Source organism: Ochotona curzoniae, unplaced genomic scaffold (genome assembly GCF_017591425.1).
Source record: "Ochotona curzoniae isolate NIBS_2020 unplaced genomic scaffold, NIBS_Ocur_1.0 contig_4501, whole genome shotgun sequence".
In the NCBI taxonomy this organism is placed as follows: Eukaryota; Metazoa; Chordata; class Mammalia; order Lagomorpha; family Ochotonidae; genus Ochotona; species Ochotona curzoniae.
In genome coordinates this window covers 2,942,574-2,967,145 of record NW_024466307.1, presented here as the reverse complement: position 1 = coordinate 2,967,145, position 24,572 = coordinate 2,942,574, and the positions used below count along the sequence as shown (strand labels likewise).

Here is a 24,572-nt window from a genome sequence, read left to right as displayed (position 1 = left end):
ATCTTCAACTTGGCATTTATCTGGTGGCAGGAGACCATTATCTTGTGATAAATAGTTTTATTTCATTGACATTTCCATGTCTGTAAAATGAACAAGATTTATTCATCCAATTAACATTTGAATGTCATGTTTAGCTACAAGTTAGACACACGCTCCCTTCGGTGTCTCTGTTATATTGTTTTCTGATCACACTGACACCGCAGGGCCAAACTCTGTTAGGACAAGTGCTGTACATGTTCACAATATGCACAGTGTGTGTACAGCGGCTGCAAGCGGCAGTTAAGGCGTAAGGAGTTCTCTGTCAGATGGTGAGAAGCTGGCATGCTTTTAACATCATCTTTACACGTCCAAGTTAGAAGAAACCAAGTAGCAGCACAGGCAGATGTCAGAGCCGACCGACCACACGTTATCACTTGTGACAAAGAATTTTTCCGTAGTTGTTTTTTTTTCTAGATTATGAAGATACCATAATATTAGTATTCAGGATATTTTTTTTTAAAGATTTATTTTTATTATTTTTTCATTGGAAAGGCGGATATACAGAGAGGAGAGACAGAGAGGAAGATCTTCCGTCCGATGATTCACTCCCCAAGTGAGCGCAACGGGCTGATACTATGCCAATCCGAAGCCAGGAGCCTCTTCGGGGTCTCCCACGCGGGTGCAGGGTCCCAAAGCCTTGGGCCGTCCTCGACTGCTTTCCCAGGCCACAGGCAGGGAGCTGGAAGGGAAGCGGGGCTGCCGGGATTAGAACCGGCGCCCATATGGGATCCTGGGCGTGCAAGGCGAGGACCTTTAACCACATGCGCCACCGCGCCGGGCCCCAGGATATTTTTAAAAGATTTATTTATTTGTATTGGAAAATCAGAGAGGAGGAGAGTCAGAGAGGAAGATCTTCTGTGCGTTGATTCACTCCCCAAGCGGCCACAATGGCGAGAGATGCACCAGGATCCCGGAGCTCTTCCAGGTCTCCACACGGGTGCCCGGTACCAAGGCTTTGGGCCATTTTCAACTGTTTTCTCAGGCCACAAGAAGGGAGCTGGATGGGAAGCGGGGCTGCCGGGATTAGAACCAGTAACCACATGGGATCCCAGAGTGTGCAAGGTGAGGACTTTAGCTGCTAGGCTACCGTGCTGGGCCCTATTCAGGACATTTTTATGTCACTTAATCAAAACAAGTAATTAGTAGGAATGCATTTCTCCATACCCCTTGACTGTAATGATCCAAAGAATTGTAGTAAAGAAAATATTTTTTTAGGGGGAATGAAGCACTGCCAAACGCCCCACGTTGACACTTCACTGTGCTGGTTCTCCACCCACCTGGTGCTGCACAGGACAGCTCGACTCAGTCTCCATCTGTCAGCCTTGGACCTAGTGATGAAAAATACAGACCCTCATTCTACTGTCTGCTCTCTCCTCTCCCCCCGCACAGAGGTGACCTCCAGAAGCAACCTTCGGCCATCCTCTGTCCAAGGTCTCTGCCATGTGGGAGTCCAGTGGATCCAGTCTAAGTTCTCTGCTGAAGGCCATTCTTGGGTGCTCCTCCCGCCAGGGAACAAACCCCAAACACCTCAGGCCCTCTGGCCCAGGCCAGCAGACCCAACTTCATTCACCCTTCTTGTCAGTGCATAAGCCCGGGGAGTAACTGTCCCCAACACTCTCGCACAAACTCACACACTCTCTGCCCTCAGTCCATCGTTCTCTGGAGTGATGCGGCGTCATCCTGTGATTGCCACATCCTGCTGTTTCCAACCACTGAGGCAAGCTTGGGAGAGGCAGGAGTGTGGACCATTCTCACACCTGGGTGTATCCCAGCACCTGGCTCAGACCCAGTGCATAATAACTGGTTAATAAGGTGTTGCTCAGGTAACAGAATGGAAGAGCGCGGACATATTAAACCTTTCCCACATGCATAACAAGACATCCTTATGATGTTACTGGCCATGTAATACTGTGCTAAGATGGTGCACTATAGCTTCCTACATGCTCTTCTGTTGTTGGTCACTTAAATTATTCCTGGCTTTGAAACACGACCCGGAGCAAAGCAAGCCACACAGTAAGCCACAGCAACATTTCTGCCTTTGAATTATTTCCTTTTGATAAATTCCCCAGAGTGGAATCACTAAGTCAAAGTGAAAAATAACTGTTTTAATTCTAGTTCAGAAGAACTAGTATCTCGCCACGTCAGGACTCTTCCCCAGGGTAAGGAGACCAGGAGTTAGTTTGAGAAGCAGGCACTTATTTGGCTCTTCTGATATGCCAAGCGTTGTCCCAAGCCTCCGTGACCCAACACTGATGGCTGCTTTCTCGTGGGTTCCATTCTAGCTGGTGGACAGCTACCATAACAATGCACCTCATTCATTCATGAGTGGTACAGTGTGCTAGGAGGTGATGTGCAGGGTGGACGGGGGACGAGGGATGCCTGCAGGGGGTGGGCTCACCTGAGAAACTGACTTGGGAGCCAGCACCAGAGGCACAGGCTCTGTGGACGCCTGAGGGGTGAAGGAGGACTGTTTCAGAGGCAGGGACCCCTGCGGGGAGACCCACAGCTGGCAGGAGTCAGCGGTGCTTGCATGCCCTGAACACTCAACTTCCTGTTCTTAAGGAAGAGCTTTACTGGTATATTTTGTATGCAGGGTTGTGCAACCTTCAACTCAGCCCTCTCTAGAACATTCAAGGCTCCTCCACGTTGCAGTGGGAGTCGGACCCTTCATTTCTGTCCATAGTGTTGGACAGAAATGAATACCTTGCCTACCCACTCATCAACTGGTGGACATCTGCGGACATCTGCTTTTTTTCCACTTTGGGGCCTGAGTCACAGGGTTCTGTGAACTCTCCCGTGGGAATGTTTGCGTGGCCAGTCTTTTCCTTTCTTTGGAGGGCATACCCGGCACTGGTAGAAATGGGCTACAAAGTAACTCTGATTAAACTTCAGAGGAACCATCAGACTGTTCTTTCAAAGTACAGCCCTGTCTCACATTTTACCAAAGCTAGAGAGGGCTCTAATTTATCTGTGTCCTTCCCCCACGCCTGGCAATATCTCTCTTTTTAATTATCGCTAACCTAGTAGGCATGAAGAACTATCTGGTGGTTTTGTTTATATTATTATTTTTTAAAAAGATTTATTTATTTTTATTACAAGGTCAGATATACAGAGAGGAGGAGAGACAGAGAGGAAGATCTTCCGTCCAATGATTCACTCCCCAAGTGACTGCAACGGCCGGTGCTGCGCCAATCTGAAGCCGGGAACCAGAAACTTCATTCCAGGTCTCCCACGCGGGTGCAGGGTCCCAAGACTTTGGGCCATCCTCGACTGCTTTCCCAGGCCACAGGCAGGGAGCTGGATGGGAAGTGGAGCTGCCGGGATTAGAACCGGCGCCCATATGAGATCCTAGCGTGTTCAAGGCAAGGACTTTAGCCACTAGACCACACCGCCGGGCCCTATCTGGTGGTTTTGATTTGCATTTTGCCTTATAAGTGACATTGAGCAAATCCACACACACTTGTGCCATATTGCCTTCTGAGCTAAATGCCTGCTCAGATTTGCCCTCTTAAATTGGGTCTTTGTCTTATTATAGAAACATAAAAGTTCTTGATATTTTAGATGCAAGTCTCTTATCAGATGTATTCATTTGCAAGTATTTTCTCCATTTTTGTGGGCTCTTTTACTTTGCTGATGGTATCCTTTGAAAGACAAAAGTTTTTAATTTTAATAAAATCCAATTTATCTACTTTTTCTTTGCTTGTGTGGTAGGCGTCACAGTTGCAAAAATATTACTGGACTGGCTCTGTGGCATAATAAGTTCAGCAACTGCCTGTGATGTCAGCAACATACCTGAGCTCTGCTTTGGGTCTCAGCTGCTCCACTTCCTAAGCAGCTCCCTGCTGATCAGGCCAGGAAAGCAGAAGACGGCCCAGGTCTGGGCCCCTGCCATCCTCGTGGGAAATTCGAGTTCTGCGCTATTCAGGTCATGTGGGGAGTAAACCAGCAGATGGAAGAGCTTTCTCTAACTCTGCCTTTCAAATAGATAATAAAACTAATTTTTTTTTAACATTGCCTGACTTGAGATCCTGATGACTTGCTCCTCTATTTTGCTGCCTTTTGAAACAAATCAGTACAGTCTTCAGCAGCCCAGTGACGTGCCCTGACCCGGAGCTGGTGGATGGTGCACACCTGCCCACACACCTGCCGCCTTCACGGGCACGACGTTCTCTGGTGTTATTTCACTTTATGTACCGGTTGACTACAGGCCTTCCTTTGGGCAGGAGCCTTGAATGCTTGGTCCCCTGGTGTCCAGCAGCAGGGTGGTACAGCTGAGGCTGGCCCTGAAGGTGGCGCAAGATGGGGACCAGCGCTGAGGCCACAGCCGCACACAGCACAGGGTCCAGGCAAGGCAAGTGGCCTGCGGGGACCACTGCGGCTAGCTGAAGGGCAACACAGGCCCGGGAAGGCATTTACCTTGAAGGTGTGCCCAGCTGTCAAGCCCATGAGGCCAGAGTTGGTGGGGCATAGTTTGGGTACAAAATGAAATGAGATGCGTGCATTTTCCTCATGGTAGCTACTTTCCATGAACTTCTGCTTCCCCGAATGGCCCTTTTCTTCACAACGAACCCGTGCCCATCGCATGGAAACTGGAATCATTTTGCACATGTCTGCCTGTCGTGTTTATAAAACATGTAGACCCACAGGTTTAGCTGGAAATTTAAAGTGGGCACATAAATGAGCCCCGGGAGAAGTGCACGGAACACACGATTATCTGCTTGCATGTTTAGCCCATAGCATCTTCGGTCACGAACTGTGCGCTCAGCCCAGAGGGCCTATTTTTTTTCTGCCTGGCCTCAGTCAGAGGAGACGTAAGCATACTCAATCAACAACTCCCTCGTCTCAGACACAAGATACTCGATGGCACCAATTCCAACTGCTTAGAAATCTCATTAATCACACTGAGGCCGAGGAGCTCGGTAAAATCCCCCAAATACTTGACAAATTGAAGTAGAAGCCAGAATAATTCCAGCTGCAGCCTGGCAAGTGAGTGCAGTAAACTGAGGTCACTAAGTGCCTACTATGCACGCGTGCGTCTGGGATGCGGTACCCATTGAAGCTACTGGAATGTCCTATCTGCCAGTGTCAGTGGCACAGGAGGACACACTAGGTGAGGACGGAATAATTAAAAAAGGAACAATCTTCAGAAACTGCCAGTGGCCTTTAATTGAACATTTTCACATAAAAATCTCTCAATTGAATAATAACCCACATGTCAAGTAATCTATATATTACTCAACATGTGCAGCTTTCTAAATTAGATTTCTCAGGGCTATTAGTCTTCATGAATCCAATGGCAGCATGAGCCATCCCACGAGCACCACCTAACTTCAGCAAAAGCTCACGGAAGTCACTTTATCCTCATTGTGTGTCACTTGGCCAAAGTTTCTGAACTCCTAAATGAAGATTAGACAGGGAATAAATTATTCAGCACAGGTTTAACAATAATCTTCTGGATGTGGCCACTGGAAATAAAAAAGGGGGAAATGGATTTTTCATAACAAAATGCCATTTTTGACACACTGTCTTCAACAGGGCTATGAAATATAAAGATTCATGTCACTGCAAGCTGAGGCAGAGATGATGCTCCACCAAGGGACAACAGGTGTCTTCATCTCAGTGAGAAAATCGCACTGTGATACAAAACGTGTTCTGGGTCCTGGCAGCCACCTCAGCCACTACCCTGGCGACTGCTGTAACTTATACTTCTTTCTACAAATACCTTAACATCTACATTTTTGTTAATCTAAAAAAAGTGAAATGGAAATTCCAAATATACGGCTTATGGCAACTTCACTTTATAAAAATATATGTTCAGATCTAGTCAGTTAAGTTTCTTTTTTTTTTTAAAGATTTATTTTATTTTTATTGGAAAGGCAGATATACAGAGAGGAGGGACAGAGAGGAAGATCTTCCGTCCGATGATTCACTCCCCAAGTGAGCGCAACGGGCCGATGCTATGCCGGTCTGAAGCCAGGAGCCTCTTCTGGGTCTCCCATGCGGGTGCAGGGTCCCAAGGCTTTGGGTCATCCTCAACTGCTTTTGGGAAGTGGAGCGGCCGGGATTAGAACTGGCGCCCATATGGGATCCAGGCGTACAAGGCAAGGACCTTAACCACTGCGCCATCGCGCCGGGCCCGTAGTCAGTTAAGTTTCTAAAGATTTATCTGAAAGGCAGAGTTTCACAGTGAGAGGTAGGGGTAGAGACACATAGAGAGAAATCTTCCACCTGTTGGTTCACTGCCCACAGCAGTCAGGCTGGGTCCAGTGGAATCCAGGAACCAGGAGTTTTATCTAGGCTTCCCGCGTGGGTGTGGGGCCCAGCGATTTAGACCATCTCCCACTGCTTTCCTATGTACATTATCATGGAGCTAGATTGGAAGTGGAATGGCCGGGAATCAAACTGCTGCCCATACATGGGATGCCAGTGTTGCAGGCAGTCGCTTAACCCAGTATGCCACAATGCTAGACTCCATTAATCAGTATAATTCAGGTTTCTTGAATTTTGACTCTCATTTGAATGATAGTAATATTCAGTCAACATTCAACTAGGAAAAAAAAAAAAGAAAGAAAGCTATAGCATTTGAAACCCAACGCCACAGTTTTCCTGTGTACCCTTGGACAAATCACTTGGTCCTCTGTGCACTCAGCTTTTATGTCTAGGCATAGGGATAATGACGGTTCCTGTCTTCCAACACCACTGCCAACATCAACATAAATAAGCCAGTGAGGATGAGAGCAGCAGAGTGGCTGGCCTCATGTCATGTCAGTTTTGCATTTATATAACAAACTTTTATACTCGCATAAACCCACAACACAATCCCCAGAACTCGGAAACATGTTATCTTTACCTTATTTTTTTCCCCAGAGGATAAAAGAAATAGAAAAACGCAGTAACTTGCCCAAGGTCATACGGTTACAAGCAGCAGAGTTAGGAATCGAGGCCGTATTCAGATCCTGGCCTGTCACTTTGTCCGCTGCTCCTGGTAGAGTCGCCCACAGCTGCCCAGCCTGCAGGAGCGTCAGGAGTTAGACCTACCTCTCCTACTCTTCCTGGACCTGGCCTTCCCCTTCTGCTATCACTTCCTGGACAGACCCACATCCAGGCAAAGCCCTGATGGATCACCCCCCTAAGGTCATCCCAGCATCCTGAGCCGAGCTTTTCTACCTGTTACAGGAAACTTCAGACCTGGCTGTTTCCCTCACTGAGCTTCAGGGGGCATCCTGTACTCTGGATTTCCTCTACTCATCTGGATATTCTAGAAACACCTTCATGCCGTGGGCATACAGATTTTCAAGTGAATGGATGCATGCAAGGTCAATACAATCTCTGGAGCAATTAGCACAATTCTTACTAAGAACCGAGATTGAGCAATCGTGATAGAAAATTCATTGAATCAATGTTTTGTGCTTACATAGCAAACTTGACACATACATCTAGTGCATTAGGCAGATGCAGACAAGGGACATATGACTTCTTGGTTTCCAAACATAATTCCAAGGTTAGGAGGAAAATCCCCTGGTGAACTGGAAGGCAGAACCCAATTTCCACCACTGAAATCAAGCAGAAGCAGGTGTTTTACTTCCTCGTCATTCTGCTGCCTTCAACTGATGCTGTGTTCTAGCAAAGCTTAGTAAGTCCTTTCCTGTTTTATCATGGTCAGGTTCAAGTGACTATCCAATGAAGTGTACCTAGCTAGTACGTTACAAATAGATGATTTTAAAGTTTTGTTTAATAATCTTCTACTTTCATAATTATTATTCCATGAGGCTGGCATCGTGGTCCAGCAAATTAAGCCACTAACAGCAGCATTCCATGTGGGCACCCTTTCAGCTCCACTTCCAACCACCTCCTCACTACTGTGCCTGGGAAAGCAGCAGCAGATGGCTCAGCGTTTGGGTCTTGCACCTGCCTTCTGCTTGGCTCAGCCCCAGCCATTGTGGCTATTTGCACAATAGTTGTATTTCTGCCTTTCAAATAAATAAGTGAATCTTTTTTTATGGATTATCAGTCCAAGCTTTTAGACTGTTTTATATATTTATCTACATTTCTGAGTTTAAAAATGGGTTTTCAAGCACATGATAAATCTTATGAATGCTACAGTCTGATTTGTGAGATAATGACCAATAACACACAAAGGAACAATTTTTGAACTGCTTAACCACTATGTGAATAAACTTGTAATAATGAAAGTGATGCGCTAAATTCCAATTTAAGTAAACATTAACCAGCAGAAGTGCATGTAAGACTTTCTTGAGGAACCTCTGGTTTAGAAAATGTCCCAAGGGAAATAGCACAGGACATCCAACGCCATTCCCCACTCACCCTACTGATCAGGAGTGATGAGGACCACCTGTTGGCTGACTATGGCTTTACATTGCTGGCTCTGCAGACAATGCCAAACTGTGAATCCTGTACAAAATCCTCCGGGGTTTGGATGCCAACTTCTGGGTCTGATACCCCAGGGGTCAGCAATTTGGACACTTGGCTTTCCCTCAAGCCTCAGAACCCCAGGACAGGAACCTACTGCTCTTGGAGCAGCCATTTGAGGAATGCAATCTCTACCTTCTCAGTTCAGCATTCCACACGCAGACTTGAGGACCCGAATGAGAAAAGCAATCAGCGAGCTCTGGGCTGGGTGGTGCTCTCTCCAGCATCTTTTAAAAGCAGACCGGCGAGCATCCCAGTTATGCACACAGCAGGCACTCAGGAAGCGGATGTTTCAGACAGCGCTCCAGAAGGTCAGTCTGCCTCATGTCCTCTCCCAAGGCTCCTCAGGACCCAGTTAGAATCTGTCGCTGTTTCTTCGTGTGATGTTTTATACTAACAGAGGTTAAACATTGCAGCTAACCCTGTCTCTGCAGTTTGATTTCTTTAGCATTTCTAGTTGGTACCTTTTTAAAATGTGGGCTTGATTTTCAATGTGATTCTATTCCTAGCCCATGTTCTAACCCGGCATCCTACTCCATCTTAATTGTCCATAATGTTTCAAACATTTACATGGTTCAACAAATAGTTCTCATTACATCTCCTCTACTATTTGCACTGTTCAGGTTGAATATATTTGTATTAGTTACATAATTTTTCATTATTCTTCTTAATAATGTTCACTGTTGCTCTTCACATCTCATTCCAATCCTGAGACTCTTTTTAGCTCACCAAAATCCATGCTCTAGGTTCCTTATTATGACTTTGGCTAGACTTAACTAGTGGTTTACATAAAAATAACTATATGCACCATTTTAAAGAGTCTTTATAGCAAATAAGGCTCAAACTAGATTATTCTTTTTTCTATTTTTGGTTCACTGAAATAATGAGCTATTCCCTCCGCGCTCAATAGGCTGCGTTAACTCCTGCTGTAATGGAGCAACAACCTTCCCCTGAAAATACAACATGTCTCTTCCCAATTCGTTTACTCCAACAGATTAAAATTTTTAATCTAACTAACAACAACCACATTAAAAGAGCAAAATTCCTTTTCCTGAAATTTCACTTTTACCCTTTCTTCTTCAAGTCCTTCCCGGGTCTTATTCACTTCAGTTCTCATTGTTGCCTTATATTCTCCAACCTCTTTCCACTCCTTATATCCATGAGTTATCTCCACATATCTTTTGAACCACTTCTTCCATAATTTAACTTCAGAAAAACCCTACTCCAGATGGGTCTTGGGTTTGCTGAGGTGGGTATGTGGAGCCCTCCCTGGCCCCGCCACGCGGAATCATCCTGCTCCTCTTGCACGCCCCCTGCAGGAGAACCTCACACCTCCCAAGGGGTCGGACGCAGGTAGGGATACTCCACTCTCTTCTTCCTGTCCTGCCGCCACTTTGTCAACACATGTCAAATCCACGATCACGTACTTCCCTTCTTCCCCGTTTTAATGTGGCCTTCGCCTTGCTCTCATTCAGTCTGCCTGGAAAAGGGACGTTCCTGGACCATGTCCTTCGCCCTGATCCCCAGGAGCATCCTTCAGGCCTATGGAACTGGGCTTCAACTCACATGCAACATCTGGGTTATAAATGTAATCCTATAGCCTTGTTCTCTGAGCTAATAACGGAATGCGTCTCCAGAAATGGCAGGTAGCCTGGCTGTGGCACAGGATGGATGCTTCCTTTTCCAGCCAAAGGCAGCCCTTGTGGCTAATCAAAGAACTATGGCAAAACGGTTCCCAAGAAGAACCACATGTCAGCCAAAGAATTCAAGTCATTTCTCAACAGAGACAGAGAACAAAAGAAATGACAATGTGTAGGAGAAAAATCGAAATTGAAGCTAAAATCAATGCAGGAATCTCCAGTTAGCGTGTGAGGGGGAACTATTTAAGCTTGGGCCTGTGGTGAAGGTACAACTCATGCCATAGATGCTCCAGGTTTTTACCACATTCCTACTTCATTTCATCAGTTTTTGATCAAAGCCACAGGCCCAAAAGGAAAACGGAGCATGAAAAGGTTAGGAAGTGTTAAAGATGATGGGGAGTGGTAGATAGAAGGCTTCGGCCGGATGCAAATACTTCTTTAGTGTGCTTCCAAAATATAGGAAAATATATAAAACAATAGAGCAGCGTGCACCTGCGAATGTCAATGCATGGTGGCCTGTCTTCGCCGGCACCGCCAGACCCTCTCTGAATGCAGGGGATTTATTTCTGTTTGGCTGAAGCATAACCGCCTGCTGCCCGTCACTGTGTCAACCCCCCACCTCCCCCATCCCTCTCTCAAACCTACAGTGACAAGAGCAGTGAGAGAAAAACAGAACGAGGAGAATGTAATTGTCTCAAATCCACGTTCCCTCCTTGGAAGCTGAGTTTCTATAGGCCACGTGGTAGAAATGAAGAGGCCTCGAGCAGTGGAATGCTATTTCACCTTGGCTGCCTGCCTCAAGGGTCGAATAAAAATCAAGTTTATAGAGGCAGAACAGCTTCTAGCTGGTTTGGATGACCACTTCCAAGCCCTCAGGATGCGTCCTCCTCCTTAGCCCACTAAGCCTGCAGTCTGTAACAGCCAAGATCTACAGACACTCCAGGCCTCCTGGCGACGGCAGCATCACTTCCTCCTTCTGACCCACACAGTGCCTGCAGGATGCCCTCACCATGCTTCCGCCTCGGCGTGACATTCAACAGCTACAAGTTCTTCCCTACTGGCTCACTCGACAAATACTCGCGGATGCCCTGCCACAGTTGAAATTGGTGGTGCTGTCGGTGGGGTGTCAAAATAAGACAAATAAGCCAGACAATGACACGTCCTGCAAGCACCTCACATATATATGGGATCATCAATCAGGCACCTCACACTATAGACACCCAATATTAATTTTTGGCCCCAAAGTCCTATCTAAGAGAATGAATGAACAATTATTTTGTGGTACGATTTGTGATAGAACACATGATGTGACGGGACCTACATCCCAACATGGAGGGACATGGATGGATAGCAGATATCTTGTCATCTTAGTCATGGTAGGACTTGATGACTTAGTAGACAACAGACCACAAAGAGGAAAAAGAGGATGTTATAGTCTAATGGTTTTTGCATTTCAAGAAACAGAACACAGACTTTCTAAAATACCAACTCATTAATTAGAGAGGATGATGCTAATTTCAAAGGGAATTATCTACCACTGGCTTTGCTTTTTTTTTTTTTTTTACTTTAGACAACAAACAGATACAGCAAGAAAATTTGGTGCAAAGCAAAGGAATTAATTTCTATGAACAATCAAATGCAAAATAAATTCTAAATATCTACCCAAAGCAAGGCTAAGTCTGAAGCAACAACAAAAAGACCCTTGGGCAAGACATTCTATACTCATCTTTTTTAGGTTGGTACTTTCTTAAAATGAGACAAAGAAAAATCTGGACCTGGATTAAGAGGACGACATTAGGAATCCACTGACCACCCTGACACAGACGTGTGGCGCCGACAGGCGCAGGGCAGGCCCGGGGTGAGTCAATGTCAGGCAGAGGGTGCAGAGGGCATCAATGACTCCAGAGCCGCGCATCCGAGCAGCTCTGTGCGCTTCGGCAGGTGGGAAGGAAAAGAGAAATCATGAGAATACGAGCAGGGTCAAGAATCATTTTTCTTGTTCTCCACAAAAAAGCACATTTTGTAAGTTTTGCAAAAATTAAATTCGCTATCTTAATGTGCCTGAGTAAGCAGTAAATGGCTTTCAAAATTCCTAATACCCTTCCTTCTATGCAACATGGAGTAGGGGTTAGCATGTTTCCACCTAAAATAAATGACCTGTTTCATTTTTTTAAATTAAATCTCAGCTGAGGGAATCCAGACCCAGGCATCCCAGCCGTGTGTTCCTCTGAAGGGACAGGAAGCCGTCCTGGGAAGTGTACTGTCAGGAAAGCACCACTGCAGTACTCTGAGGGGAGCTGTCGGCACACGGGAGCAGCCAGCCGGCCAGCCCTGCTTCCAGCCAGCCCTGCTTCCAGCCAGACCTGCTTCCAGCCAGAGGCAGTCATGCAGTCATGTTTCAACACCTCCGAGTCCCCGACGCTGACAAGCTCAACAACTTGTTTTGTCTCTGGGAGCTCCTCTCCGGTGATTAACCGCTTATGCTGAATACTAATTATCGGAAGGCACAGTGTTAAAGAAGTCATGTCCTACTGCCCCCTCCTGCCTGCCCATCGGAGGTACCGGGTTGCAGTTACTGCAAACCAGAACCAAGAGAGACCGCTTCCTCCCCTGGGAACAAGAAACCACCCTCCTTTCACCGGGGACGCCCGACCCAGCAGCAGCACGGGACACTCTCAGAGTTTCAACTCTTTGTTTATAATCACACAGACAAATCTGTAGCAGGAGTTTGTGAATTAGGGACTGATCAGTTTCCTCAAATCCCCAGGTCCCAGGTTGAAAATTTACCCCAAATTGTCAGTTCTTAGGAACTGCACCTCAGATTAAAATCTTCTCACTGGGGAGTCTATGAGAATTTGTTCTTGAGTTTTAAATCCTAAGTGTTCACTAAACCAACAGTGCTGCAAAATTAGGGACCATTAAACAATAGCAGGCCGCAAGTGATTGCATCCGCCACAGGCTTGCGAAGCCGCTTAAGCTACTTTGTAATTAAAAATAAAATATCATTGACTGAACTTCAGATGTCTTAGTAAAAAAAAAGTTTGACGGCCATTTCAAACGCAAAGTGCTGCAGAGAAAGCCATAGAGGAAGGGAGAAATGGGGGAGGGGTGGGGCTGCCCAGGGGGCTCCACGTGGCATTTCTTCCCCTGTGCCAGGGTCTAGCATGCCCAGCACTGATCCAGTTGGGCCAGTGGACTCTGCGGAAGGAACCTGGCTGCACTTGGGGCGGGGTGGGGGAGAGGGGCAGGGGTGAGGACGCCGGTGGTTGCTGATGGCGAAAGCTGCATTGGCCAAGGCCTGCGGGGAGACGGTGCTGCCTTCTTGGCAGCAAGAGGAACTGACTGCCTGCCTGGCAGGGGCACAGGTGGCTACGGGAGCCAGGAGTGCTCGTTTTGGACGCAACTTCAGGCTTACTGGTAAACATTTCTGGAAATAACTATTAACTTTTGGGAAAGGAAGTATTGAGGGGGCTTTTGAATAAAAGCAGTCACTGAGGTTGAAAGGACTTCTTACTGTTGAGTTAGAAGCAGATGGACAGTACAGCCTTAAGCTGTCCCGACTTGTCCACCGTGAGGATAGCACAGGAGCAGGGCTCGGCCGGGCAGCAGCCGGCCAGGGCTGAGCAGCAGGCTGCAGGCTGGGACACGGCGCTACAGGACAAGAAAACGGACTGGGAGAAGCCTTCCTTCACGCAGTTTTCTTATTTTAACTCTACTCTCTCTCCCTGTCCTTTCTTCTCTCTCAGGAATAATTTTCCAAACACACTTTCTGCCTCCTATGTCACCGTGGCGATTTCCTTCTGAGCCCCGGGCACGGTCTTACCTAAAAAGCTCGCCCTGAAGTAGAGCACGGGCACCCGGAAGCTGCGGGAGTACAGGACGTGGTACTCGTACCGTAGCACCTGCCACGCCGCTGCCACCGCAGGGGCCTCGGCGGCGTCCGAGGGCAGCTCCGCGGCCTCCTGGGGGAGAAACAAACAGAAAAATGTGCTTTGCACCGAAAAAGAAAAAAAAAAGTACTCAAGGCAAAAAAAAAACGAGATTTTCTTCTTGCAAAGTAACAGTTAAACAAATTCAAAGGCATGAGGTAAGGAAAAGGGAGTTCCCCACATTAATGTTTAACATTCACGTCGTGGGTAAATACTAAACCAGAAAACATTAGCATTAAGTAATTCCAGATTGCGTTTGAGACACAAAGCAGCTTTGGGCAGAGCAACAGGAAAGGGCGGGGGAGGGGGAGAGAGCAGCAAGGTCTATTGCAACAGCAACTCTGGAAAATCTTTACTGTACAATTTTAGCAACAAGATGATGGCTGTGCTCGCCACCTCCTTCCCTACCTGGGAAAGCTAAAAACACCCTAACAGTCGAACGAGAGGCTGTGGAACGTCCCTAAAGATCCCATTGTACTTGCCAAAAGATGATTCATTGTGCGGAACAATTCCCACTTCCATTTTGAATAAGGAAGCTACTCCACAACAAGGTGGAGTTGGTTGGGTTATTTCAAACTCAGAGATGATTCTGGTTTCTCTGGTATATTTCCACAATAAATTCTGAGTTCAGTGGCAAACCTCAATGTCAAGTGAAGCAGACTTTCATACACAGCGACAGGGAGTCACAGCACTTCTCACCTCATCATTCTGTATGGTTGATTTTTATTTTTTTTCCGTTGGGAGAGGGATAGCCATGTAGTCTCTCTCTTTTTTTTAAGGGTTACTTATTTTTATTGAAAAGTCAGATATACAGAGAGGAGGAAAGACAGAGAGGAAGCCCTTCTCATTCACTGATTCACTCCTCAAGCAGCTGCAATGGCCAGAGCTGAGCCAATCCAAAGCCAGGAGCCAGGAGCTTCTTCTGGGTCTCCCATGCGGGTGCAGGGTCCCAAAGCTTTAGGCCATTCTCCACTGCTTTCCCAGACCACAAGCAGAGAGCTGGATGAGAAGCAGGGCTGCTGGGATTAGAACTGGCGCCCACATGAGATCCCAGCGTGTTCTAGGCGAGGACTTTAGCCACTAGGCTATCGCGCCAGGCCCAAGCAGGTAGTCTTAAGCACTGAGTCACGATCAAGTCTTAGCCATATTCACGTATTTACTAGAGTTGAACAATTTCCTCTGACATTAAATCAGTAGAAGCAATGAAGCAAGTTGGCTTGGTTCACTCCTATTTCATATTAAAACAATTAACAGCAACAGCAAATAAACAGAATGAACACAGGAAAAACTTGAGACTTCCTGCATACGAAAAGCAGGGTTTGGCATGAAGGGAAGCCAAGACCTCAGGCCAGATATCTTTACTGACTGCCCACTCAATCCACTGGTGAGAGACTCCAGCAGATAAAGACTGGAAATAGTAACAAAAATATTCTTCATTAAACTCCAGAAAGGACTATCAATTAAACCCTATGAATTCAATAAGGAGGGAGAAGTCACTGAAATAAATATTCCAGATACAGAAAATCAATATAATAGCGAGAAAGGTGTCTTTGCTGTTCTCTTTTGATCTTCATTAGACAAAAGGTATCTGTATTTTTCAAAGCAGTTCTTTTAACCAAATCTTTTTGGTCAACAATTGAGTTGCTTAGCATTTAATTTCTTTGCTTTTCTTAACATTATAAAATAATCACATCTTGGTGACAAAAGAGAATCACAAACAATGCACATATAAACAAAATAGAAAGAAGCCTCTATCCCGCCCTCCTCTCCCTCAGATTTATAGCTAGGTTTACCAGGCCAATGTACATTTTTTCCAGACTTTTATGTTTCTTGGCGCCCAAGCAAATACATACACATACATACCTCCTCCCCACGCTCCCCTGCTTGCTCTAAATCATACAAAACATGAAGGGACTTCAAAAAGCTTGCAGAAAAGTAGAGTAGAAAGATAAGCTTATTTGGCACAAAAGAATTTTTTGAAATCCGTGTGTTGCTTTTTTGGATAGTATGAGCTTGCCGAAGCTTCCTTGTGCAGCAGTGTCCCTTCGGCACGTGGCGAGCGGGGCTGCCCCGTGCCCCTTCGGCACATCGCGAGCGAGGCTGCCCCGTGCCCCTTCGGCACATCGCGAGCGAGGCTGCCCCGTGCCCCTTCGGCACATCGCGAGCGAGGCTGCCCCTTCTCCTAAATCCTTCACTGTTAGCTCACGGCACTGCGGAACTAAGCTATGGTTGTCTTCATGCTCACATTTCTACAAAGCCTGATAGTTCATGTTGAAGTTCATTTCTTTCACTACAAATACTCCTGCAATGGGCACACCAGCACAAGCCCGCGTCTCCTTACCCACCTCTATTCCTCTAGGGCTCCGTCACTGTATCCAAGGGCACACGCACTTTCCATTCAAGAGACAGGGCCGGGCGTCTGGGTTAGCAGCTGGCACTTCCCTTGGGACACCCACATTCCTGTTTGAGTGTCTGGGTTCAAGTTCAGTCTCCACACTGGCCTGGCCTAGCTGCAGCTTTTGCAGTGTCTGAGCAGTGAGTCAGAGACGGAAGCTTTCCATCTGTCTGTCACTCTCTTACACAGATAAAAATCAATTTCTGCAATTATCTGTTATACCCTCACACACTTTAAATCATTAATTTATCTGAATCTTATTTGGTGTATAGTGTAATGTGAGAATTTTTCCTAGATGACTTCTAATAGTTCATCTTTTGATTATTTTAAAAGTTATTATTACCATAAACTGAGGCTCTGCAGTTAGTAAATCCTCTTGATGGAGCTGCATTTCTTCTTGGGCCATCACGGGGTAATGCTGAAGCAAGTACTCAATCTAAGGAGTTGGTTCATTAATTTCTGTGCAAAGCTGAGACCCAGTCTCGCTGGGAAGAACACAATTTCTTCAAATTATGTTTTCCACTCAAACACCGAGGGATGTGCTGAGACTGACCTCACGGACCTGCACACACCCAGGCCGTCTGGGGTAACCGGAGGCTCAGGACCGCAGGAGGGGAGGGTAGCAACACAGGCCTGCTGCACTCACTGCTCCCGCTGCAGGCTGAGTGCCCTGCACGATCTGAAGGCCAGGGGCACTGCTCCTGGGACACGCGGCCTGGTGCGGGACAGCCAGGGATGCACCTCACTGAATCCCAGACTTGTGTGCATGACCATGCGACATCCCTGTCAATATTACCCTTAAGTCATGCAATTTGCAAATCAGACTTCTACATATTTCCGCTTCCCTTTGCAGATGAAACTTCAAGTCTAAGTTTTTTGTCTTATTAAAAAAAATTTTTTTTTTGTATTTCTGGGAACTTTAGAACAGGGCTGAGAACTCTAGAAAGCATATCTTCTGTTTCAGGCTGCAGGTGTTCCTACGAACTCTGTCCAATCAACACACTTGGTGGGAAGAATTATGTTAAGTGATAAAAGTCAATTCCAAACATTTTATACCATACACACCTACTTAATAACAGTCTTTGAAATGACGACATCTCCAAAATGAGGAACAGAAAACACATTAGCATCAGGCAGAGGCAGATTTGTGTTGGTTGGTGCTGATCTGGTCACAAAAAGGTAACCGAGAAACCCTTGTGGTGACAGGATTACTCTGCGTAGTGACCGTGCCGGTGAGCTGCAGCCCACGCGAGTGACCAAACTACACAGCACCATACGCAGGAGTGCAAGTGCAAGGGCCAATCTGAGCAGCATCAGCATTGTGGCTGATACTATGGTTTTTTTTTAAAAAAAGATTTATTTACTTTTATTACAAAGTCAGATATACAGAGAGCAGAAGAGACAGGAAGATCTTCCATCCACTGATTCACTCCCCAAGCGGCTTCAGCAGCCTATGCTGAGCCAATCCAAAGCCAGGAACCAGGGGCTTCTTCTGGGTCTCCCACACAGGTGCAGGGTTCCAAGGCTTTGGGCTGTCCTCGGCTTGCCACAAGCAGAGAGCTGGATGGGAGCAGGGCCACCGGGATATGAACCAGCACCTACATGGGATCCCAGTGCATGCAAGGCAAGGACTTTAGCCACTAGGCTACTGCACTGGGCCCACTACCCTATGGTTTTGCAAGAAATTACCACTGAAGAAATTGGATTAAGGGAGTAAGGCGCTTTCCGATTGTTTTGTCCCACTGGATATTTGTCTATGGCTAAGAAATGGGCATTCAAGCTTTGTTAAAAGCTAAATAAAATTTCTAAGGCCCCCAAGGGACTAACAATATAGTTAGCAGGAAGATCATGTGGATAAAGATTCTAATCTTTGGGAATTAATAGGGGAAATAGGATAAACAAGTTCCTGAGGCTGCACCCGGCACAATGGTCCTATTGGCTAATCCTCCCTCTTCAAACATCGGAATCCCAGACGGGGTCCTGTTCATGTTCCGGCTCCTCCACTTCCCATCTGGCTCCCTGCCTGCGGCCTGGGAAAGCAGCAGAGGACGGCCCAAAGCCCTGGGACCCTGCACCTGTGTGGGAGACCCGGAAGAGGCTCCTGGCTTTGGATCAGCTCAGCTCTGGCCATTGTGGCCACTTGGGGAGTGAATCAGCAGACGGAAGATCTTTCTGTCTCTGTAAATCTGCCTTCTGATAAAAACAAAGAAAACGTCTCTGATCGTATCTAAGAAGGATCCAGAATCTGAGAACACTACCCACCAAGGTTCCTGCACATTTCACCCAGCTTAGCACTCTGCTCTTGCGTACACACACGCCTAGAAAGGCTCGGGCTTATGAAGTGCCCCTTCTGTAGGTGGAGACACGCAGGCTCTGTAACCTCGTCCAGTGACATGGAAGCCACTGCCCTCTGTGCTGTCACAGGCCACTTCGTAAGTATTACTCCATCTAATCTGAACTAATGTTCTCAATAAGATCGTATTAACATTGAGACAGTTGATACCTTATTATTTTCTTATTGGATTATTTTTAAAAGAGTGAATGTATTTAACTTCACATAAAGAGTGGCTGGGAAGAGAAATCACAATACATTTATTGTTCTCAAAATGTTGCCATTTTATTAAGTGAGAAGATACCTGGGTTTAGAAAATTGCATTCATTCAAAGGGCTAAAAGATTAAGTGGTTCACATTCATTATAGAACCCTTGATTTTATTGAATTCAATTAACAATAAGTTGACAGTGATCTCTCATTTAGAAAATCTGATATGAATTAAGCTTTACAACTAAATCCCATTAAATAGAGATCATGTTGAAGACACTTTATAGATATTTTATCGAAAGCAAACCTGAACAGTGTACTGGGCTTGGGAAATGTGATCCCTATCTCCTTAGCCGAGGGTAAAGTAATTGAAGGAAAAAAACTTTTCTCCTATCACCAACAATCTCAGTTACTGCTGCTGAGCAAACACACGCAACCAGCTTTATTCATAACGTCCCTGGAGCAGAGGGGAGTCCGTTTGTCTACTTTACAACGGCAGGCTGGCATCAGCACAGCCCAGGGGGAGGCAGCACGCTGTGGGACCGGGACTAGCTCGCTCTGGGAGCGGACACACGCAGCATCTACTCATGACAGCACGGCTGTGCCTGTGTGGCCAGCCCTTCACCTGCCCTGCTCCCACGAGCAGCCATTTGATACTGCCAGAACTGACAGAGGCAGAAGCAGCATTTTCACAAACCACTGAGAACTCAATGCCTTAAGAATGTTGAGTATGAAAACTTCTGAAGTTAATTTTGGAACTAATCTGCAAGACTTGCAGCAAGCAGCCCTTGTTTGTTTTGTGGCTCACCACTGTGCTGTGGGGTGGTCTTTTTACTCCCTTCATTCCTGCCTTTCTCGCTGTCTCTGTGACAATAACCTTTACAAGTGCTGTGATTGTTCAGTGCCGTATCTGAGACACATCAGAGAGGGCTCCAGGCAGATGGGCCTGTGTCTCACAGCATCCTCGGGACACGAGGCCCTAGGGTGGGCACAATCTCACAGATCTCATCATCTGGAAGAGGCTTCCTGCACCAACAACTGTAAAAGGGGGAAGAGATGCCTCCGTCTCCGTGCTGCGCCCGGGGCAGGAGCGTGCGCCCGAGTCCAGCCACTGCGGACCCCACTGGGGGGAGAATGTGTCTTGGTGACAGCCTGGGTCCTCTCTGCACACTGCCAACCTCAAGGCCAAGGCAGACAGGAAGGAGAGCAGGCCACTGGGACACACCTGGGACTCTCCTGGATGTTTGCAATGGACTGCACTGTGCTCCACAGGCCCTGCCCTCCTTGCAGCAGCAGGACAGCCCAGGGGCTGGGTGGGCGTAGAGGGGCCGGAGCTAGGCAGGCCAGCAGAAGGGGCTGCCTGTTGGATTTGGTGCTGGAGAGTGCTGGCTCATTGCACCTGTTGGGCATTAATGGCGATCCGCCTCATATTGAAACGGTACATAAAGAGCAATGCTGGCTCAGGAAGACTTTATAAAAGGCAAGGTAGATTCTTCTAGCAGGAGGAGGGATTTGCAATTCCTACATCGGCTGGAGAGGAAGATTTTCAGTAGGTTTTCTGAGCTTCGGAAATGAGTCCGGGTGCTTTTCTTTGGCTATGTATTACCCTTTCCCAAAAGAAAAGGGCAGAGCCACTTACAGGGCTGATAGTTTTTTGTGCTCACTCCTGTACAAGGTTATTTGTTCCTCTGATCAAGGTTGCCCAGCGACTGAGAGACTGGGCTGGACACAAACCTAAGCCTCCAGCTCTGAGCCCAGGGCTCTTTCCACTCCGCAAAGGCCACCCAGTTCTTGGGGTGGGGAATAACAGGCAGGTGAATTCCTGGGCTCCAGCTCACCCCACCGTTTTCCCTCAGTGGTTCCGGAGAGGGAACATGAGAAGCCAATGAAGGTGAACTATGAACCACCACCCCAAGAAGTCCTGGCTGTAATGGGAGTGGACAGTCTATGGGGAGTCTTCCCTTTGGTAGTCTGTTGGATTATGCAGCCAGAAAAGCCCCAGAATCAAGAAGCAGAACTAGGTCTTCAACTTGGCAGGCTGTTCTTGCACGTCTCCAGGAGCGCGGTGGCCTGTGCGGTCGCTTCTCAGAGGGAGCCTGATGTGTTCTATTAGCCCAGGAGCCCAGCTCCATGCCCTGTACCCAGCTCATGGCTCAAAACACTGATTCATGTTCTCCTTTTCCTTCTAAATGGTAGATTCTTGTTAAAGAATCTTGTTAAAGTAACGGCCATTAGTACCTGGCTCCTTTATGAATTAATTACCTTCAACAACAGTTTCCACTTTCCACTGGGAAAGACCCTAAGACTGGACAGGCTGAAGGACGGAGCACCAAGTTCACAGCACTCACTGATTCGTGAGGTTCTGTCCCCACCCAGCTCTGCTCCTGGCACCAGAGGGCTCTGTCTGGTTGACCACTGGCCTCGACCCTTCATTGGGCATCTTGCCTATTCTGCTGTCAGATTTCTGGGTCAGTACTCATGTAAGGTACCCATTGGAAAACTAGCCCCTCAACATGGCCCTGCATGGAACCAGCATGCGCATGAGCACACAGTTACCTGCCTTGCCTGGTCACCCTGGCTGCCCAGCAAACACCCTGGATGAACTGGCACCGGAAACCATGTACCAGGCAGGCCTGCCTCTGGCTGCAGCACTGGGGGTGGCTGCTTAATTCAAACCAGATGCACACCAGCCAGGGGTGACTGCCCTCATTTCTCCTGAAGAATCCTATGCAGTTTCACACACAAACAGCCCTGGATTCCACCTGCACAAATCCATACAGTAAATAACAGTTTACAAAAAAAAAAGTTTTGTTTTTTGTTTTGTTTATTAATGATACAGATGCTGTTTGCCAGTAGTAAGTTGATGGGGGCAATTTGAGTGTGTAACATTTGTCATTGTTTTAGCTCCTGGTGTGATGGGGCAAGTCCAAGGTCTGGCTTCCCTTGCCGTCCCAAATTTTTGACAGGTGCTTCTAATGAGGGCAGTGGACGTGCCCGCGCCACACATCCCTGTGGAGGAAGGCTGTCACTGGCTGTGTGGCACAGGCCGTGGCACCCACGTTCCCTGCTCCTTCTGTGGTCCTCAGAGGCTTGTGTGCACACTCGGAGAGCTTTTACACACCTGCGAGTTAGCTGGCAGTAGTGTCCTGAGGCTCTTTCTCTGTAACTCTGCCTTTCAAATAAGTAAATCTTATAAAAAATAAAAGTAAATATAAATAGCGGTTTTGAGCTAACTTGTCCCATTGCACTGGACTGTCCTGCAGGCATCCTGGTGGTACACGCCCACTTGAAGGCTCCCAGGCTGAAGTAAAGCAACATTCTGAAGCAGGTGCAGGTCACCTTTGGCCTCCTCCCCCCCTTGCTGTTCATGTCCTTGTTCTCTCGTCAGCCAGATCTGATCTTCACAGAGAAGAGGCCAGATAAACATACCCATCCAGCGTACAGGCTGGATAGTATACACTTTTAAACTGGTCTTATTTTATTTGACAGGAAGAAACAAAGAGTTCCTGTCCCATTGTATTCACTCCCGAAACGCCTGGGTGCTGAGAACTCAATGCGGATCTCACAATGGGTGGTAAGGTGGGCCAGTTACCTGGGCCTGCACCTGCTGCCTCCCAGCGTGCACCTCAACAGGTATCCAGCACTGACGGCAGAGCTGGGACTTGAACATGGGCACTCCTACACGAGATGCAGGCATCATAAGCGGCATATTAACCAGGGTGCCTAATGCCCACCTGTAAACTGATGCACTAATCCTACCAGCAGTCTATGCCTTGTTTAAATATAACTTCTTTTATTTTTATTTGAAAGGAAGGTTTTTATAGAGAGAATGAGAGACAGGGCTCTCATACTGGTCCAGCCCCAAATGGCCTCAAGGGCCAGGGCTGAGCTGATCTGAAGCAAGGAGCCCGGAGCCTCTCTCTGGTCTCCCACACAGTTGTGGGGGCCCAATAGACCTGAGCCATTCTTCGCTGCTTTCCCTGGCCATGAGCATGGAGCAGGATTAGAAGTGAGCAGCTCTCTGGGCTCAACTTCGGCTAAAGGCATTAAGAAGATCAGGACCATGGGTAAATATGGGACCCACGAGGCACCTCCCTCCAGAAGACAGCGCAGATGGCTGAAATCAGCCAGCATAGCAAGTATGCTTGCTCCATCTGTGGCAAAACCAAGATGAGGAGGTGTGTGCCATGGGCACGTGGCACTGTGGTCCCAGCATAAAAACAGTGGCTGCTGGGGCCTGGACATACAATACCACTTCTGCTGTCACAGGCAAGTCTGCAGTCAGAAGACTGAAAGAACTGAACAAACAGTAGAGGTGCCTTCTTGGAGACATCAATAGCTTATGATAAAAGGGTTAATGTGTGTGAGTATATATATATATATATATATATATATTTTTTTTTTTTTTTTTTTTTTTTTTTAACTGGAGCAGTGGGGACATGAACCAGTGCCCATATGGATGCTGGTGCAAGCAGGCAGAGAATCAGCCTGCTACACCATGGGGCTGGACTCCCGGTTTATGCCTTTAAAGAGGACAATCTTTCTGAATAATCAGCCATGTGGTCACGGGTGACGACAGAGGCCAGCCCGGCCCCTGCACAGCACAGGGTGACTGCCTGCCACCATCCAGAGGGCAGGCAGCAGAGAGGGGTGGTCACCACCTCTGCCCTCGGGCTCTCCCCGAGGTGATGGAGGCTCTCCTGGAAGGAACCCTGCTGGGCATCCCAGTGCTGCGCCCCACCCCTTTACCAAGTCTGGGCAAGACTGTTTTTGTTTTTCCTATTTGCAATGCTAATGATAAATCAACATTCACCAGAAGTTTCCAAAGGAGAAAACAGAAGAGGCTTAGGCTGGTAATCCTGAATAAATGTATTTTCCTGGTTACTTATAATGGCAAAGAATTATTTGCAAAGTAAGAAAAAATGCTAATTTTATTAAAGTGCTTTTAGATGAGGCTTTTAGACGAAGTTGCAGCACCCTAAAAAAAAATGATACGAGTGAGCTGATTTGTCAGTTCTAACCTCTTTAGAATGTCTGCCTGTGCGGTTGCCATCCTTGGAAGGAGAGACCAAATCCAGAACTGATTTGTTTCCTAAGTGAATAGGGAAGTCGTCAGTAGGGAGCATCTGTTTCTTCCCTGCGCTTCTGTGCGAACAGTCTCGTGCCCGCGTGACGGACTACTGAGCAGATGCTTTCGAGCACTGCGCCCGCAGCAACGCGTGTGTCATAAAAAGGAGAGGGGTCACGGCGTAATTAACGATTCCAACTCCTCCACCAGTGAACTCCACTTTTTCTAATGCATTGAAAGTTCCGTCAACAAGATCAGCTTCTAACTTGAGCCATTCACTTGCAAGAGAGTGAACTCGAAACCCTGTGCAGCAGTCAGTACCACAAGGTTGTTGTTGCACCCCAAGATGATGAAATCTGAGAGGCAGGAAAGGCCTGGCTGCTTGATTCATTCTCACACTCTCCCCTACACCAGCCTACCAATTACGCCCTTGGAGATCAGCTCCTTTGTTGCCAGAAAGGGCTCTAAGCTAGGAGTATATCTGTCTTCTCAAAAAAGTGGGAGCAAATGCAATTATTAAGCTATGTCTT

The 24,572-nt window shown here is 47.1% G+C and overlaps 1 protein-coding gene and 1 pseudogene across 1 annotated transcript in view; one reads left to right on the top strand and one right to left on the bottom strand.

Moving 5' to 3' along the window:
* ATG10 (autophagy related 10) overlaps window positions 1-24,572 on the bottom strand; it is a 150,654-nt gene that overhangs the window by 44,057 nt on the left and 82,025 nt on the right. Inside the window, exon 4 of the mRNA XM_040985995.1 lies at window positions 13,933-14,071. Within this exon, the coding sequence (XP_040841929.1) occupies window positions 13,933-14,071 (139 nt within the window). The remainder of the gene's footprint in view (window positions 1-13,932; window positions 14,072-24,572) is intronic.
* On the top strand, window positions 22,906-23,346 carry LOC121160303 (annotated as a pseudogene).